The sequence below is a fragment of the Martes martes genome (genome assembly GCF_963455335.1).
Source record: "Martes martes genome assembly, chromosome: 10".
Taxonomy (NCBI): domain Eukaryota; kingdom Metazoa; phylum Chordata; class Mammalia; order Carnivora; family Mustelidae; genus Martes; species Martes martes.
In genome coordinates this window covers 50,935,678-50,950,058 of record NC_137898.1, presented here as the reverse complement: position 1 = coordinate 50,950,058, position 14,381 = coordinate 50,935,678, and the positions used below count along the sequence as shown (strand labels likewise).

The 14,381-nt window shown below is 44.7% G+C and overlaps 1 protein-coding gene across 1 annotated transcript in view; it reads left to right on the top strand.

The window, feature by feature from the left end:
- SWAP70 (switching B cell complex subunit SWAP70) overlaps nucleotides 1–13,878 on the top strand; it is a 63,043-nt gene extending 49,165 nt beyond the window's left edge. The window contains exons 7-12 of the mRNA XM_080817716.1: nucleotides 2,471–2,652; nucleotides 7,270–7,377; nucleotides 8,932–9,098; nucleotides 11,071–11,269; nucleotides 12,271–12,367; nucleotides 12,702–13,878. Of these exons, the coding sequence (XP_080673842.1) occupies nucleotides 2,471–2,652; nucleotides 7,270–7,377; nucleotides 8,932–9,098; nucleotides 11,071–11,269; nucleotides 12,271–12,367; nucleotides 12,702–12,808 (860 nt within the window). The 3' untranslated portion in view covers nucleotides 12,809–13,878. The remainder of the gene's footprint in view (nucleotides 1–2,470; nucleotides 2,653–7,269; nucleotides 7,378–8,931; nucleotides 9,099–11,070; nucleotides 11,270–12,270; nucleotides 12,368–12,701) is intronic.
- The last annotated feature ends 503 nt before the right edge of the window (nucleotides 13,879–14,381 follow it).

Here is a 14,381-nt window from a genome sequence, read left to right as displayed (position 1 = left end):
TTTCATTTGCATGATAAGCTTATGGGAAAATTATAGACTGGATGTTTTAGGTTTTATTTACTTTTACTATTTAAAGAGAATGGAACTTCCACTTTTAAGGACTAGAAGGATTTTGAAGTGACCGTCTTGAATTTTTAATAGACAGAAAACAAAAGAGGAATAATGCAATCACTTTTGAAAATTTCCAGTAAGTTTTAAGATCTGTTATTTAAAAAAAAAAAAAGATCTGTTATTTTCATAAGAAATCACTAGTTTTAAGTAATTATTTCAAGAACACAGACTTTTGATTTAATAACTTATAAAGTATTCTAAAATTAGTAAAGAATGAAACACTATATATGAAATTTTTTTTTTTAGTCATGAAAGGAGTTTCTGAATATGATATTCTTGGACATAAGTACAATTATACTGAAAATTATGGTCATTTTGATGTGGCTTAAGATTTTGAGGCAAGTGCACCTAGGTTTAAATCCTCTTTCCTGGGTCACTTGAATTATGAATTTTGTAGCTGTTTTTCCTTTACCATAGAATGGGGATAATAATAGTACCTACATCTTGGGGCACCTGGGTGGCTCAGTTGGTTAAGCGTCTTGTCTTTGGCTCAGGTCATGATCTCAGGGTACTGGGATCGAGCCCCACATCAGGCTCCTTGCTCAGTGGGGAGCCTGCTTCTCCCTCTCCTCCCTGCTCATGCTCTCACTACCTCTCTCTCTCTCTCAAATGAATAAATCTTTCTTTTTTTAACTGACAGAAGTCTTCTTTATTGTTTCAAGTGAAGTTAGACATAATTTTTTTTAATTTTTATTTTTTAATTTCTTTTCAGTGTTCCAGAATTCATTTTTTATGCACCACACCCAGTGCTCCATGCAATACGTACCCTCCACAATACCCACCACCAGGCCCACCCAACCCCCCACCCCCCTCCCCTCCCAAACCCTCAGTTCCTCAGAGTCCACAGTCTCTCATGGTTCGTCTGAATAAATAAAATCTTTTTAAAATATAGTACCTACCTCTTAAGGTTTTTGTGAGGGTTAATAAAGATACACTTGCACATTTAAAAAATGGCACATCATTGCAGAAATGTGATAGATTGTAGATACCTAAATGTCCATTAATGGCAAAATGGTTGAATAAATGATAGAAGAAACACAATGGGGTTCTGTACAGTATGTATAATGTTTTATTTATTTGTATTACTTATTTTAAAAGATTTTATTTGAGAGAGAGAGAGAGAGAGTGTGTGTGTGTGTGTGTGTGTGTGTGTGTGTGTGTGAAAGAGAGCATGAGCAGGGGTAGGGGGAGAGGGAGAAAGAGAGAAGAAAACTCCCCGCTGAATAGGGAGCCTGATGTCAATCCCAGATGTTGGGCTCATGACTCCAGCCGAAGGCAGACACTTAACCGACTGAGCCACCCAGGTGCCCTGTATATTGCTTTATATACTGATACAGAAAACTCCCTAAGATAAAGTAAGTGAAAATAACGAAGGCTCAGAAGAGTGTATTATGTCAAAAGAAGATGGAAGATGTATATGCATATGTATTTGTATATGCTTAAAATATCTCTGGAAAAGATGCACAAGAAACTGTTAACATTAATTGGTAATGGAGAGGGGAAGCCAGAACTTGGGATAGGAGCAGGAGGGAGACTTTTCCTGTATGTCTTTCCATGCTTTTGAATTTGAACAATGTGAAAGTAATAGCTGTTCAAAAAATTAATTAAAGTAATCAGGAAAATACATAAAAATTGGATAATGCATGTAAAGATACACATATAGCAAGTATTCAGTAAATGGTAGCTACTCTTACCATCTCAGGAAGGGAGGGTATAAGGATATGGTTTCATAAGGCATAGATAAGGGCAGACTAAACCCAGCATGTAGCAAATCAGATATCAGGAAGTTTGAATCTCAGCTCTTACTACTTCTTGTTCTTATTTGGCCTTTTGAGAAATACAGAGAAGGGAATTGAAAGTGTTGTAAGTTCTTCAAATGTGTGCACTATTCCCGTATCAAGTATCTGTTTAAGAATAGATACGCAGGGGCGCCTGGGTGGCTCAGTGGGTTAAAGCCTCTGCCTTCGGCTCAGGTCATGATCCCAGGGTCCTGGGATCGAGTCCCGCATCGGGTTCTCCGCTCCGCGGGGAGCCTGCTTCCTCCTCTCTCTGCCTGCCTCTCTGCCTACTTGTGACCTCTGTTTGTCAGATAAATAAATAAAATCTTTAAAAAAAAAAAAGAATAGATACGCAGTTATGGAATTTTGGAGATAGAAGGGACTCTGGAGATCACATCTTTCATTTCAGAGATGAGGAGACCGATGCTGCAGGTTACGACTTACGGAAGGGTGGACCAGCACTCAGTGGCAGAAGCAGAATGTCCACTAGGCCTCTGGTTTTCTTCGCAGTATGCCATCCGAATTTTAGGCTTACGAAGAATAAACAGTCAGTCCCTTTTTCTGTCCTACACCTTTTATAGCCATTCATTCTACTATCCATCTGTTGAAGTTGGGCAGCCCCCCACCACATAAAGAAGCCCGCCAGCGTCGGAAAGAACTCCGGAAGAAGCTGCTGGCTGAGCAGGAGGAACTGGAGCGACAGATGAAGGAGCTCCAGGCTGCCAATGAAAACAAGCAGCAGGAGCTGGAGACCGTGAGGAAGGTGGGCGTGGATGCTGGGCTGGGGGAGGGCTCTCTCTTCCCTTGTAGCCATAGCTACCTTCCTGACAAGCCTTGGGTCTGCCAAGACCAGGTGCGTGCAGTTTTAGACAGCTGTTTTCATAAATTGTTTTCTCAGGAAATATATCTAGATTGCTGAGTGAGACATCCTGGTTTTCCCAGCCTTGAAAGTATGAGGGTCTCAGGTCAGCAAGGCATTTCATTGACCAGACAATAACATTTATAAGAATAGTGAGCACAGTTGAATTTTGTCAGAGAAAGATGAGAATTTTTATTTCCTCGAGGATGTCAAGGTCACTTTTGGTGACCTGGGCATGGTGTGTTGCTTTTTTAGCGCCACCCCCTCCCCCCCTTAGCTTTACTCATGAATACTCTTAGTATAGAACTGTGGCTCTCACTTACTGTTTGGAATCAAAGATACAGTCTGGGTCAGTTTCTCCTTCCATCTCTGGGCTAGGAGGTCAAGTACTATTGATTGTACAGGATAACTGACATTCATTGGAATACCTTGTTGCTCAGCTGTATCATGGTTCTGGAGGTGATGGTCCTCATTGTATCGACACGGTCCTTATTTCTGCCTTGAATCAGTGAGCACCTGCCATCTACAAGATCAAAGACCCTTTTGTGTTTCCTACCTCTTTTGTAGCACCTTTGCCGTGGAGTATGGGAGCTACTCACAGTATAAGCCCCCACATTCCTGGTGGGGTTCTCCCTTTCCAGTCCATGGAGACGCCACACTTTGTGCTGACATCCTCTGAGTAGATTCACAAAGAATTTTCTAGTACTTTTGTAACCTTCGAATTAATGTGGGTGTACGAAGCTAGAAAGTTGTTCCTATCCATCATACCTTTCTTTCTTTTTTTTTTTTTAAGATTTTTTAAAATTTATTTAATAGAGATCACAAGTAGGCAGAGAGACAGGCAGAGAGAGAGGGAGGAAGCAGGCTCCCCTCTGAGCAGAGAGCCCGATGTGGGGCTTGATCCCAGGACCCTGGGATCATGACCCGAGCCGAAGGCAGAGGCTTTAACCCACTGAGCCACCCAGGTGCCCCCATCATACCTTTCTTTTTAAATTTTTAATTTAAATCCAATTTAGTTAACATACAGTATATTATTAGTTTCAGTATATTATTAGTATATTATTAGTGATTCATCAGTTGCATACAACACCCAGTGCTCATTATATCACGTGCCCTCCTTAATGCCTGTCACACAGTTACCCCATCCCCACTCACCTCCCCTCCAGCAACCCTGTTTGTTTCCTGTAGTTAAGAGTCTCTTATGATTTGCCCCCTCTCTGTTTTCATCTATTTTATTTTTCCTTCTCTTCCTCTATGTTCATCTGTTTTGTTTCTTAAATTCCATGTACGAGTGAAATCATATGGTATTTGTCCTTCTCTGACTTATTTTGCGTAGCATAATACCCTCTGGTTCCATCCACGTTGTTGCAAATGGCAAGATTTCATTCTTTTTGATTGTCGAGTATATATACACCACATCTTTATCCATTCATCTGTCGATGGACATCTGGGCTCTTTCCATATTTTGGCTATTGTGGACATTGCTGCTATAAACTTTGGGGTGCAGAATCACTATGTTTGCATCCTTTGCATAAATACCCAGTAGTGCAATTGCTGGGTCATAGGGTAGCCCTACTTTTAACTTTTTGAGGACTCTTCATACTGTTTTCTAGAGAGCTTACCTACTTTCTTTTTTCTTTTCTTTCTTTTTTTATTTTTAAGATTTTATTTATTTATTTGAGAGAGATAGCACGAGCAGGATGAAGGGCAGAGGGAGAAGCGGACTCCCTGCTGAGCAGGGAACCCAATGTAGGGCTCGATCCCGGGAGTCCAGGATCATAACCCAAGCTGGAGGCAGGTGCTTAAGAGCTGAGCCATCCAGGTGCCCCGACATATCTACTTTCTAAAAGCAGCTCCTCAGGTCTTGTTGCTCTTCCTCCTGAATCACTCTTGCATCTTGCCTTTCTGCTGTAATATGTTTTCTTTAAAAACTCCCGTAATAGGCTAGGATGAGCACCTGTAGTATGTGATCACTGCTTCCTTCATCCGCTATACACATGGCAGTAGTGGATGTTAGAAGAATGGGGTGGAAATCTGGGCTTGTTGTCCTTCTTTCATAATTTTTAAAAAATTATGCAATAGGTCCTACAGAAGAGAGTACAAAAGAGTGTGTACGAAAGCATCACAAAGTGAATACCCCTGAAACTATTACCCAAGTTAGGATAGAGTATTGCCAAAATTTGAAAGTTCTGGTGTCCTTTTTTCTTTCATTTTAATTTTTTTTGGCAGTTTACAAACAGTAAGATTCATGGTTTATATATAGTTGTGTGAGTTTTTACATGTGTCTAGATTCTAGTAACCAGCACAGACAGAATGCAGAACAATTCTACTGCCCCACAGAATTTCCTCACACTGCCCGCTGTACTCAGATTGTCCACTAATCCCTAACCCCTGGCAACCACTAATCTTTTCTCTGTTCCTGTATTTTTGCCTTTTCCAAATTGTCATATAAATGGAATTGCACAGTGTGTAAGTTTTCAAGACTGTGTTCTTTGACTTGGCATCATGCATTTGAGATTCACCCATCTGGCATCTTTTTGAACCTTTAGATTCTTTTAAACTCTGCCTCCCATGAGGATGTAGGTGCCCTGCTCTGCTTTATGTGAATGTATGGGCAGAGCTGGCAAGGCTTAGGCCAAACTAGACAGCTCTCCCCCTACCTAGATTTACAGAATTATTTAAGAAACTGATTTGGGATTTGTTAAGTGTTGAGAAGTCATTATAGATTTCTTAATAATCTTTAGTTTTCCTTTTCTCGTAAAGAAATAAAATTCATCAAGTTTTCATTGAAACATATTTAGGGAAAAAACTGCTTAGATGAATATTTTAATCACCTGGAATTCCATAATGTTTGTGGGTTTTGTAAGACTTGATTGGCCTCAATTTGGAAGGAAGAACAAGAAATCATGTAGTTTTTGTAAATAATACATTTAAGGGGGTTGCCCACATTTTTTTTTTTTTAAATGCTTTGTTTTTGTAGGGCACTTTTAGGTTCACAATAAAATTGAAAGGAAGATACAGAGATTTCCCATATACCTCCAGTGTCAACACACGCACAGCCTCTCCCCTTCCAGAGTGGTACATTGGTTAATATTGATGAATCTGCACTGATCCTCATAGCACCCAAAGTCCGTAGTTTCTCTTAATGTTCATGCTGGTGTTCTGCATTCTGTGGGTTTGGACAAATGTATAATGCCATGTATTTACCATTACAGTATCATTCAGGCTTATTTTCACTTCCCTAAAAGTCCTCTGTGCTCTCCCTATTCATCCCCCTCCTCTCCCAAATAACTTTTTTTTTTTTAATTTCTTTATTTGACAGACATAGATCACAAGTAGGCAGAGAGGCAGGCAGAGAGAGAGAGAGGGGAGGAAGCAGGCTCCCCGCTGAGTAGAGAGCCCGATGCGGGGCTCGATCCCAGGACCCTGGGATCGTGACCTGAGCCGAAGGCAGAGGCTTTAACCCACTGAGCCACCCAGGCGCCCCTCCCAAATAACTTTTATTTCTACTTTGGTTTCTTTAGAAAATATATAATCTTTTGTATAGATAATATAATCATATGGTTCAAAAATTTAAATTATTCCAAAGAATAAATCCCACTTGATCATGGTATATGATCCTTTTAATGTATTGTTGAATTTGGTTTGCTAATATTTTATTGAGGATTTTTGCATCTGTGTTCATCAGGGATACTAGCCCCTAATTTTCTTTTCTTGTATCTGCTTTTGATATAAGGGTAACACTGGCTTCATAAAATGAGTTTGGAGGGAAAGTTTGAGAAGAATAGACATTACTTTTTTGGAAGTGTGGTAGAATTCACTAGTGAAATTGTCTGGTCCTGGGACAGCTTGTTTGTTGGGAGGTTTCTGATCATTGATTGAATCTCCTTCTAGTAATCAAATTGGTTGTATGTTTTTAGGAATCTGTAAATTTCTTCTAGGTTGTCTGATTTGTTGGTGTATAATTATTCCTAATCTCTTATGATCCTTTGTAGTTTGTGGTATTCTTTGTAACATCTCTTTCATTTATTTGAATCCTCTTTTTTCCTTGGTGAGTCTAACTAAAGACTTGTCAATTTGTTTATCTTTTCTAAGAACGAGCTTAGTTTCACTGATCTTCTCTTATTTTTTTGGTCTCTTTTATTTATTTTTGCTCTAGTTCTTGTTACTTCCTTCCTTCTACTAACTTTGGGCTTCATTTTTTTCTTTTTCTGGTTCCTTGAAGTGTAAAGTTCGGTCATTTGAGACTTTGTTTTTAAGATTTATTCATTTATTAGCGAGAGAGAACGTGCAAGAGCAAGCAGTGGGGAGGGATAGAGGGAGTGGGGAGAGAGAATCCCAAGCAGACTGTGCTGAGTGGAGCCCAATGTGGGGCTTTATCCCATGATCATGATAATATGACCTGAGGCGAAGTCAGATGCTTAACCGACTGAGCCACCCACGTGCCATCATTTTTCTTTCCTAATGCACCTCCACTCTAATATTTATTGCTTTCCTGGGGGTGGGTTTTTGATTGGGTAGAAACTGGAAGAAGCAGCATCTCGTGCAGCAGAAGAAGAAAAGAAACGTCTTCAGACTCAAGTGGAACTACAGGCCAGGTTCAGCACAGAGCTGGAGCGAGAGAAGCTTGTGAGTGCCACACAGCTGGGAACCTGGGACCTGCTGCATTCACTCACAGAGCCAGTTTGGGTGAAGGGGGAGGGACCAAGGCCTGGGAGACTGGAGGGAGGCCAGCTTGTCAGCTGGGCTATGCTTCTGACCTGCAGGGGGCTCATGGGGAAGTTCTGTGTTTCTTCATTCAGTATGGGCTTATTGAGCACCTTCTATGTGCCAGGCACCATGCTAAGGATATAAAGGTAAAAGACGTAAGCCTTGCTTTTAGTACCGCAGAAGAGAAATTCATGGAATGGGGTGATAAGTACTGTGGTTAGGGTGAGTGTATGTCTTGGTTTGCTGGGCTGGTCCTTGCCATCCTGATATAATTATTAACAGCATTCTTTTTCCTTCTCAAAGAGTCCTGGCTTGGAAAATAAGTAGCTATGGAAAAAGTAAGCACGGGTTCCATGACATTCCTCTTCTGTCATGAGCAAAGTGGGAGGTTCTGAAATCATGAGAACATATGAATTCTGGTCTGCTTCTCTTAGCAGCTCTGATTCATCCCCCAAGACACCCAAGAGCCAGGTTGCTGGAGGTGGTTAGCTAGTTCATTGGAACACAGGTCTTACATGGAGTTGTAATGTATAGGAGAGTACTGAGCCCAGTGTCCATCAAATAGATGCTGGTGATATTTATTAAGTTTTTGTTGCTTGGAGTTGAGAGACATATATTCGTGTTATGAGAGAAAAGTTCATAGGCAGGCAGCTGTTGGGGAAGGAGCACTGTACTCACAGCCAGAAGAGCTGGGTTCTTTCCTCTCTGCTCCTGCTTTTGAGCGTAAGTTTTCTCTTTACATTGGAGGTGTTGTCATGTGATCTCTCATGACTCTTAGGACGAGGAAGTGAGCAGTGAGAATATTTTATAAACCACGAACGCATATGCTGATGTGTGTGCTGTTACATTCAGATATCCTTGTCTTCCAATTTTTGAGGCAGAGATTCAAAGCTGTTTAATACAGAAGGGAGAACCCATATACTTGTTAGGGTGCTAACTTGGGTGCTTGAGTCTCCCCGAGGCTGGATGTGCCCCAGGGAGGAAGAAGAGGGGCCTGGAGGCAGCCAGGTAAGAGGAGTCGCTGGCTGCTGGTCAGTCGTCCCTTTCCCCTTTAACCCTCCCTCTGGCTGTTCTAACTGGGCAGAGGTTCATTCCTTTTAGAGAAGATTGTGGGTAAAGACATTGTGGTTGTATAATAGAAAGGAATTTAAAGAGAAATTATTCAGGGACACGATTTTTTTTCTTGACTTGAATCTTAAAGTGTGGAGTGGAAGGGATGGAATGTTCCCTGGGCAGAAAGACAGCATGAGGGCTGTAGCCTGTGGCCCCGACTGTGCGTGCGGTCTCAGTGTTGGTATTGGCTGCGTGTTCTCCTTGCTCCATCTTCAGTCTGGGAGTGCGGGACGGGGCCCTGGCCGCCCTGCTGGGCTGCAGCAAGGGCTGGCCATCGGGAGCAGCCCATTGCGAGCAGCGGGAGACGTTCCCTGGGGGTAAAGTCAGCCTGAGTGTAACATGACCCTTTTATACCATCAGATCAGACAGCAGATGGAAGAACAAGTTGCCCAGAAGTCCTCTGAACTGGAACAGTATTTGCAGCGAGTCCGGGAGCTGGAAGACATGTACCTAAAGCTGCAGGAGGCCCTGGAGGATGAGAGACAGGCCCGGCAAGACGAGGAGACCGTGCGGAAGCTTCAGGCCAGGTGCCAGATCTGTTTGTCTCCTGGGTCTTTATGTGCTTCGCTGGGGCGAATGTTGTTTCTAGGAATGACTAACGTTCTGGTGAAGAGGGAGGAGTGTCTGCCAGACCGGAGAGACCCTGGAGGCCCGGCTGGCCGACTTGTTTACTCTCGGTCTAGGGCCCTGGAAGACCCTGGCTTCTAGGGCCCTACCTAGACAGGCTTTCCATCTGTGTAGAGCAGGCAGGTGGCCAGGCCTGAACACAGGCATGAACCAAGGCTGAGCAGCCCAGGCACAGCACCAGCCAGGCTGGGGGGAGATCCCACTGAGGATGCCACTGACCTCAGCACTGACACCATGTGTTGGTCCCCATGCCTTCTGCTGTCACTCAACACAGGATGCCCCCACCTCCAGCAAGATAAAGTCTCCACTGTCTCTGCTCTTTTGTGTCAGCTGCTTCAGAGTCCAAGTTCCAGAATCTCGTTTCTTCCTAACGCATCTGCTCAGGCAGGCCCAGCTCGGGCTTCCACTGTGCCCTGGCTGCCAAAGGGCAGGAGGGCAGGGGTCTGGCCTTGGCTTCCGTAGTGGGAGATGGGCCCTGCTTCCCATCAAGATGCCCATTGTGCAGATTCCTTGGACACGTGAAGGGGATTCAAACTGGGCAGCCTGAACATCTGCAAACGTGCATCCCCTTCTATACTCTTACCAATAGGATGAAGAAATAGGCCTTTCCTGTTCCGTGTTGTATCACCAGCGCCTAGAAAAGCACACAGAAAGTGCATCATACATGCACACGTTGAGTGGGTGGACGAACACTGGTCACAGCACATTGTGTTCAGCTGTGGGTCTTACACTCCAGAAGACATCTAAGGAGGGAGTGGCCGGTCCTGTGTAGAACTAGGGGCAGTAGTTGGGAGAGCTCTTCCTAGTCCAGGAAGAAATTTCCACGGCTGCCCATAAATAAACTCGCTGGATTCGTGAAGCAGTGGGCGGGCCATCCCTCCGACGGTTTGAGCAGAGTCGGATAAGCACCCTGCAGGGAGTCACAGGGGGAGTTCTCGCGGGGTGGTGGGGGGCGGCTGGGGGTGGTGACATGAGGCCGTCTGGTCCGTCACTTTACTCTTTCTCTCACTGGCTTTGGAAGAATGTGCTGATGGTCGGGCCACTGGAGGTGTGTCGGTCCTGGGCCGGCATCTAACCACACCATCTGTACTTGGTACAGATTTGGGCTGTACCTCAGTTTATTTAAATGCCTCTGTAGCTCGATATTTTAGATAGGCAGCCTGTGACTCAAAGATAACCTTTTGGAGTCACACAAACCTTGGTGAAAAATCCACTACTAGCTGTGTAATGTACTTACAAACACCCTGATTTTTTATTGCTTCATCTGGAGGGATGGCAGTACCTTGCAGAACTGATGGGTTAGCAGTCGAGAAGTCAAGGGAGTGACATACATGTAGTGATTGTTCAGCCAAGTGGGAGCTGATTTAGTCTGCCTTCTGTTGACTCCTTCTTCCCTCACTTCATTAGTTTGTTAGCATTGTCCTTGGTCCTAGGTCTGTACGAGATGAAAAATGTTTTGCTGTTACAGCAGCCCAGGCACATTTCACAACTTGGCCCTCCCACCTGCCAGGTGAATGATGTGGTACAGGTCACTTAGCTTTTGTGCCTCACTTTCTTCATCATTGAACTATGAATGCTGATAGCACTTAAGTTTATTGTGGGGATTCTTTGGGAAAATACACTTAGTTCTTGGCCCAGTTTGTGGCACAGTAAACCTCTCATAAATGTTAATTTGTTTTCAAACAAGAGTGCAACAGAGAGGAGCAGGACAGGTGGCACGGGTCGCCTTACCAGCTTTAGGAATGTGGGGCTTCTGTGGCTCGTTTCTTCCTTGTGAAAGAAGGGGGGTGGCTGAGATGGCCTCGGGTGCTCTGGCATCTGCCGGGGTGTGGGCGCCCGGGCAGGTTAGATCCTGAGCGCTCTGTGTCACAGGTTGCTTGAGGAAGAGTCTTCCAAGAGGGCTGAACTGGAAAAGTGGCACTTGGAGCAGCAGCAGGCCATTCAGACGACCGAGGCGGAGAAGCAGGAGCTGGAGAATCAGCGCGTCATGAAAGAGCGGGCCCTGCAGGAAGCCATGGAGCAGCTGGCGCAGCTGGAGCTCGAGCGGAAGCAGGCGCTGGAGCAGTACGAGGTGATGCCTGGATTTCAGGTTTCCAAAACAAACGTTTAAGCACCCGAAACTAATCTAGTCCTCTGGCTTAACTAACTGGACTTAAAGTAAAAACTTAAACATTTAGAAAGAACAACAGTTGCTTAGCTGTAAGACGCTGTAGTGAGAATTTCGCCTAGCTGTGAGAAGTAGTAGTTTTTATAGGTGGTGAGGGGGATCAGGTTAAGTCCAGTCAAAAGGCACACAGTAATTTGAACAGGAGAGGTCTAATATAAGCAGTTATTAGCCACAACGAGGGGATTGCCTGCTAGGCAGTGAGGACTCTAAGGAGGCAGCAATGGCAGGTACAGGAAGCAGCCCGTGCCTCTATGCCTGAGGCAGGGCACCCAGAGAGGGGACCCAGCTGGAAGAGGGTCCCCCTTGATCCTTGCCCCTTATGCCCATGGCTGTGATCCCGACCTCCTTGGAGAGAGCATGGCCTTGGCCCCCTGGACGGCAGAAGAGCTATGACTGGGAGGCTGTCCTCTGGGCACTGGGGTGAGCCCGTGGGGTGCCCCCTGCCACAGGAGCTGCTGAGAAGAGCGGCAGGTTCTCAGCAACCGAGAAGGGTCCAGTGGAACCCAGAAGCAGAGGCCCTTCCTCCAGTGTCCCTTCAGTGTCCTTTACTGACCAACCTTAAGGGTGCCCGCTGGCAAGGAGAGTTAGCTGCTATCACACTCAGGACAGGGGAGGCGGCATTTGGAGCCGAGGAGTGGCGTGCTGTGGTGCTCACACAAGGGTCTTACCCATTCGTGTGTAGCAGTGTGAGTAGGTCCTCTGGCTGACCTCAGGCAGGTTACTCAAGCTCTCTGCATCTGGTTTCCACATCTGTAAAATTGGGGTAATAAGAGTTCCTCCTCTTGAGAGTGGCTGGGAGGATTTCCTGGAATAACCCACAATCATATAGTAAGGACCCAGTCATTTTTATTTGGCTCTTAAGCTCCCGTTGTGTTTGCATCATCCAAAATCTCCTTGTGTTCCAGGGAGTTAAGAAGAAGCTGGAGATGGCAACTAGTAAGACCAAGAGCTGGAAGGACAAAGTGGCCCAGCATGAAGGATTAATTCGATTGATAGAGCCAGGTAATACGCTCCTTGGAGTAATCAGATATTTTCCCAGTTTTTTTCTCTGTTTTATTTGTGTGTTTGAATTGTGCTAAAAGTCTTCATTAGTCCAAATACATAGAAACCAAGCTGTTTGGGGTCAATTGCTCTTGAGTAACTTGCCCTGTAATAGATAAGAAGGCCCAGGAATTCCCTTTGCATTCGTCTTCTGGTGGTTTTGGTGGGTATGACATTGATGGATATTCCTCAGAGGAGAAATAAAGGAGAAAGTGACTGTTTTACCTGTGGGGAAATGGTTATGGTAACTGAAGGGCATGGTACTTCCTGTATTTAATGTGTGTGTGTCCCTTAGGTTCCAAAAACCCTCACCTGATCACTAACTGGGGCCCCGCAGCTTTCACCCAGGCTGAACTGGAAGAGAGAGAAAAGAGCTGGAAGGGGAAGAAGAGCACGGAGTGAGGCGTGACGAGGGGCAGGGCCCGTCGGGTGTGCAGCCCTGTCGAGCTGGGAAGCTCGATGCTAAAGACACAGCAACTGGCTTTGCCGCTTCTGACCTCCTTCCTTCCGCGCCTCCTATCAGGTCAATATACTAAGGAAGCCTTCTGATTTCTCTGCCTGAAAATCAGGGCTCACCTGAAAAGAAAAAAAATTCGACACTATCAAGCTCTTTATCTACTCTTTCCTTGAAAACTTCAGCTTCTGAAAATTCCCTTTAGCTCCCTCAGGTGCTCGTGGGAAGTGGGCTGCGCACACCATGCGGGGGGCACCATCAGCCGCCGTAGGGGACGGGGGTCGGGCCGTGGCCCACTCTCCCTCCTCTGTGGCAGCAGGTCCCTGTCTCCGAGCGCAGCCTTCTAAACCAGCCCGCCGGTCTGCTGGGGGTGCCCCTGGCCGGGAGGCTTGCGACCGCTGCTCCGGCCATCCTGGCAGCATGTGACCCTTGTCCCCGCTCGCGGTCCCGGATGCAGTTGTGCGGAGCTTTCTGCCCAATGTGCTGCCGCTGATCCACGTCCTGGCCCCGGTGGCCCCAACTCAAGGGAGCGAGTGCTTTGGCTGATAGATCCTGAGGAATGAACGACAGCACAGAGATGAACTAAGCCCCATTGGAGTGGTCATTTGATACTAACTGAATTCTTTCTAATATTTAAAATGGTCTGGAGGGTCAACCTGCTGCCAGACCCCTTGCTTTTTCTTTTGTAGTTACTGTACAGAAAATTTCAGGAGTGTGTGAATGCTTGTTATAATTAGGCCTTTTCCTTAATAAATAGGGATATGATCATTTATAGGAATTACACATGAAGAAAGTTTTAAAAATGTATTTTTATGATGTCCTATGTTGAGAGAGAACAAATATTTATAATTTTCAAACATTCTTACCTAAATATTGTACAATGTAATATGCTGAACTTTCTTAATTTTTTGCTAATTTTCTAAGATATATTAAAAATGTTTTGTATGTTTTTTGGGTTTTTTTTGTGTTTTTTTTTTAGTAAAATGGACTTAGAAAATAAAAACACAAGAACAGCATGCATTTTAAACTGCCTGATTTAATAGAACAGTAGGGTGAGGTTTTGTGTATATCTGTATATTTTCACATAATGAGATGGACTTGAGTTGAGGGATACTCCCTGAAAAACCTGAGTTTTGGAGCTTGGACCTCCAGACGAGTGCTGTCATGAGGTGAACTGTCTTCATGTTTGGTGTTTGAGTCACTCCTGTGGGAAACCATGGCAGATGTGTGCACTCACAAATGGGAACTTTTAAGATATCTCCCTCATTGTTGCTCTTAACTCCAAATCCTCTTAACCTCTGCTTTCCTGAATTTTCTTTTTATGCCTTTTGGTTTTTCTTTCAGTTTTACCAGAGTAAATAGTGTGGTTTTTTGTTTTGGTCTCACATGGTTGCCAAGACTAAAATGCCTACTGTGGGCTAAGCCGGCCCACTCACTCAGGCCAGCTTGATTGTGTCTTGGAAAGCTGATCTTTCCCTTCTAGAAGGAGAGAACACACTCACTAGTGTTTTCTTAAACATC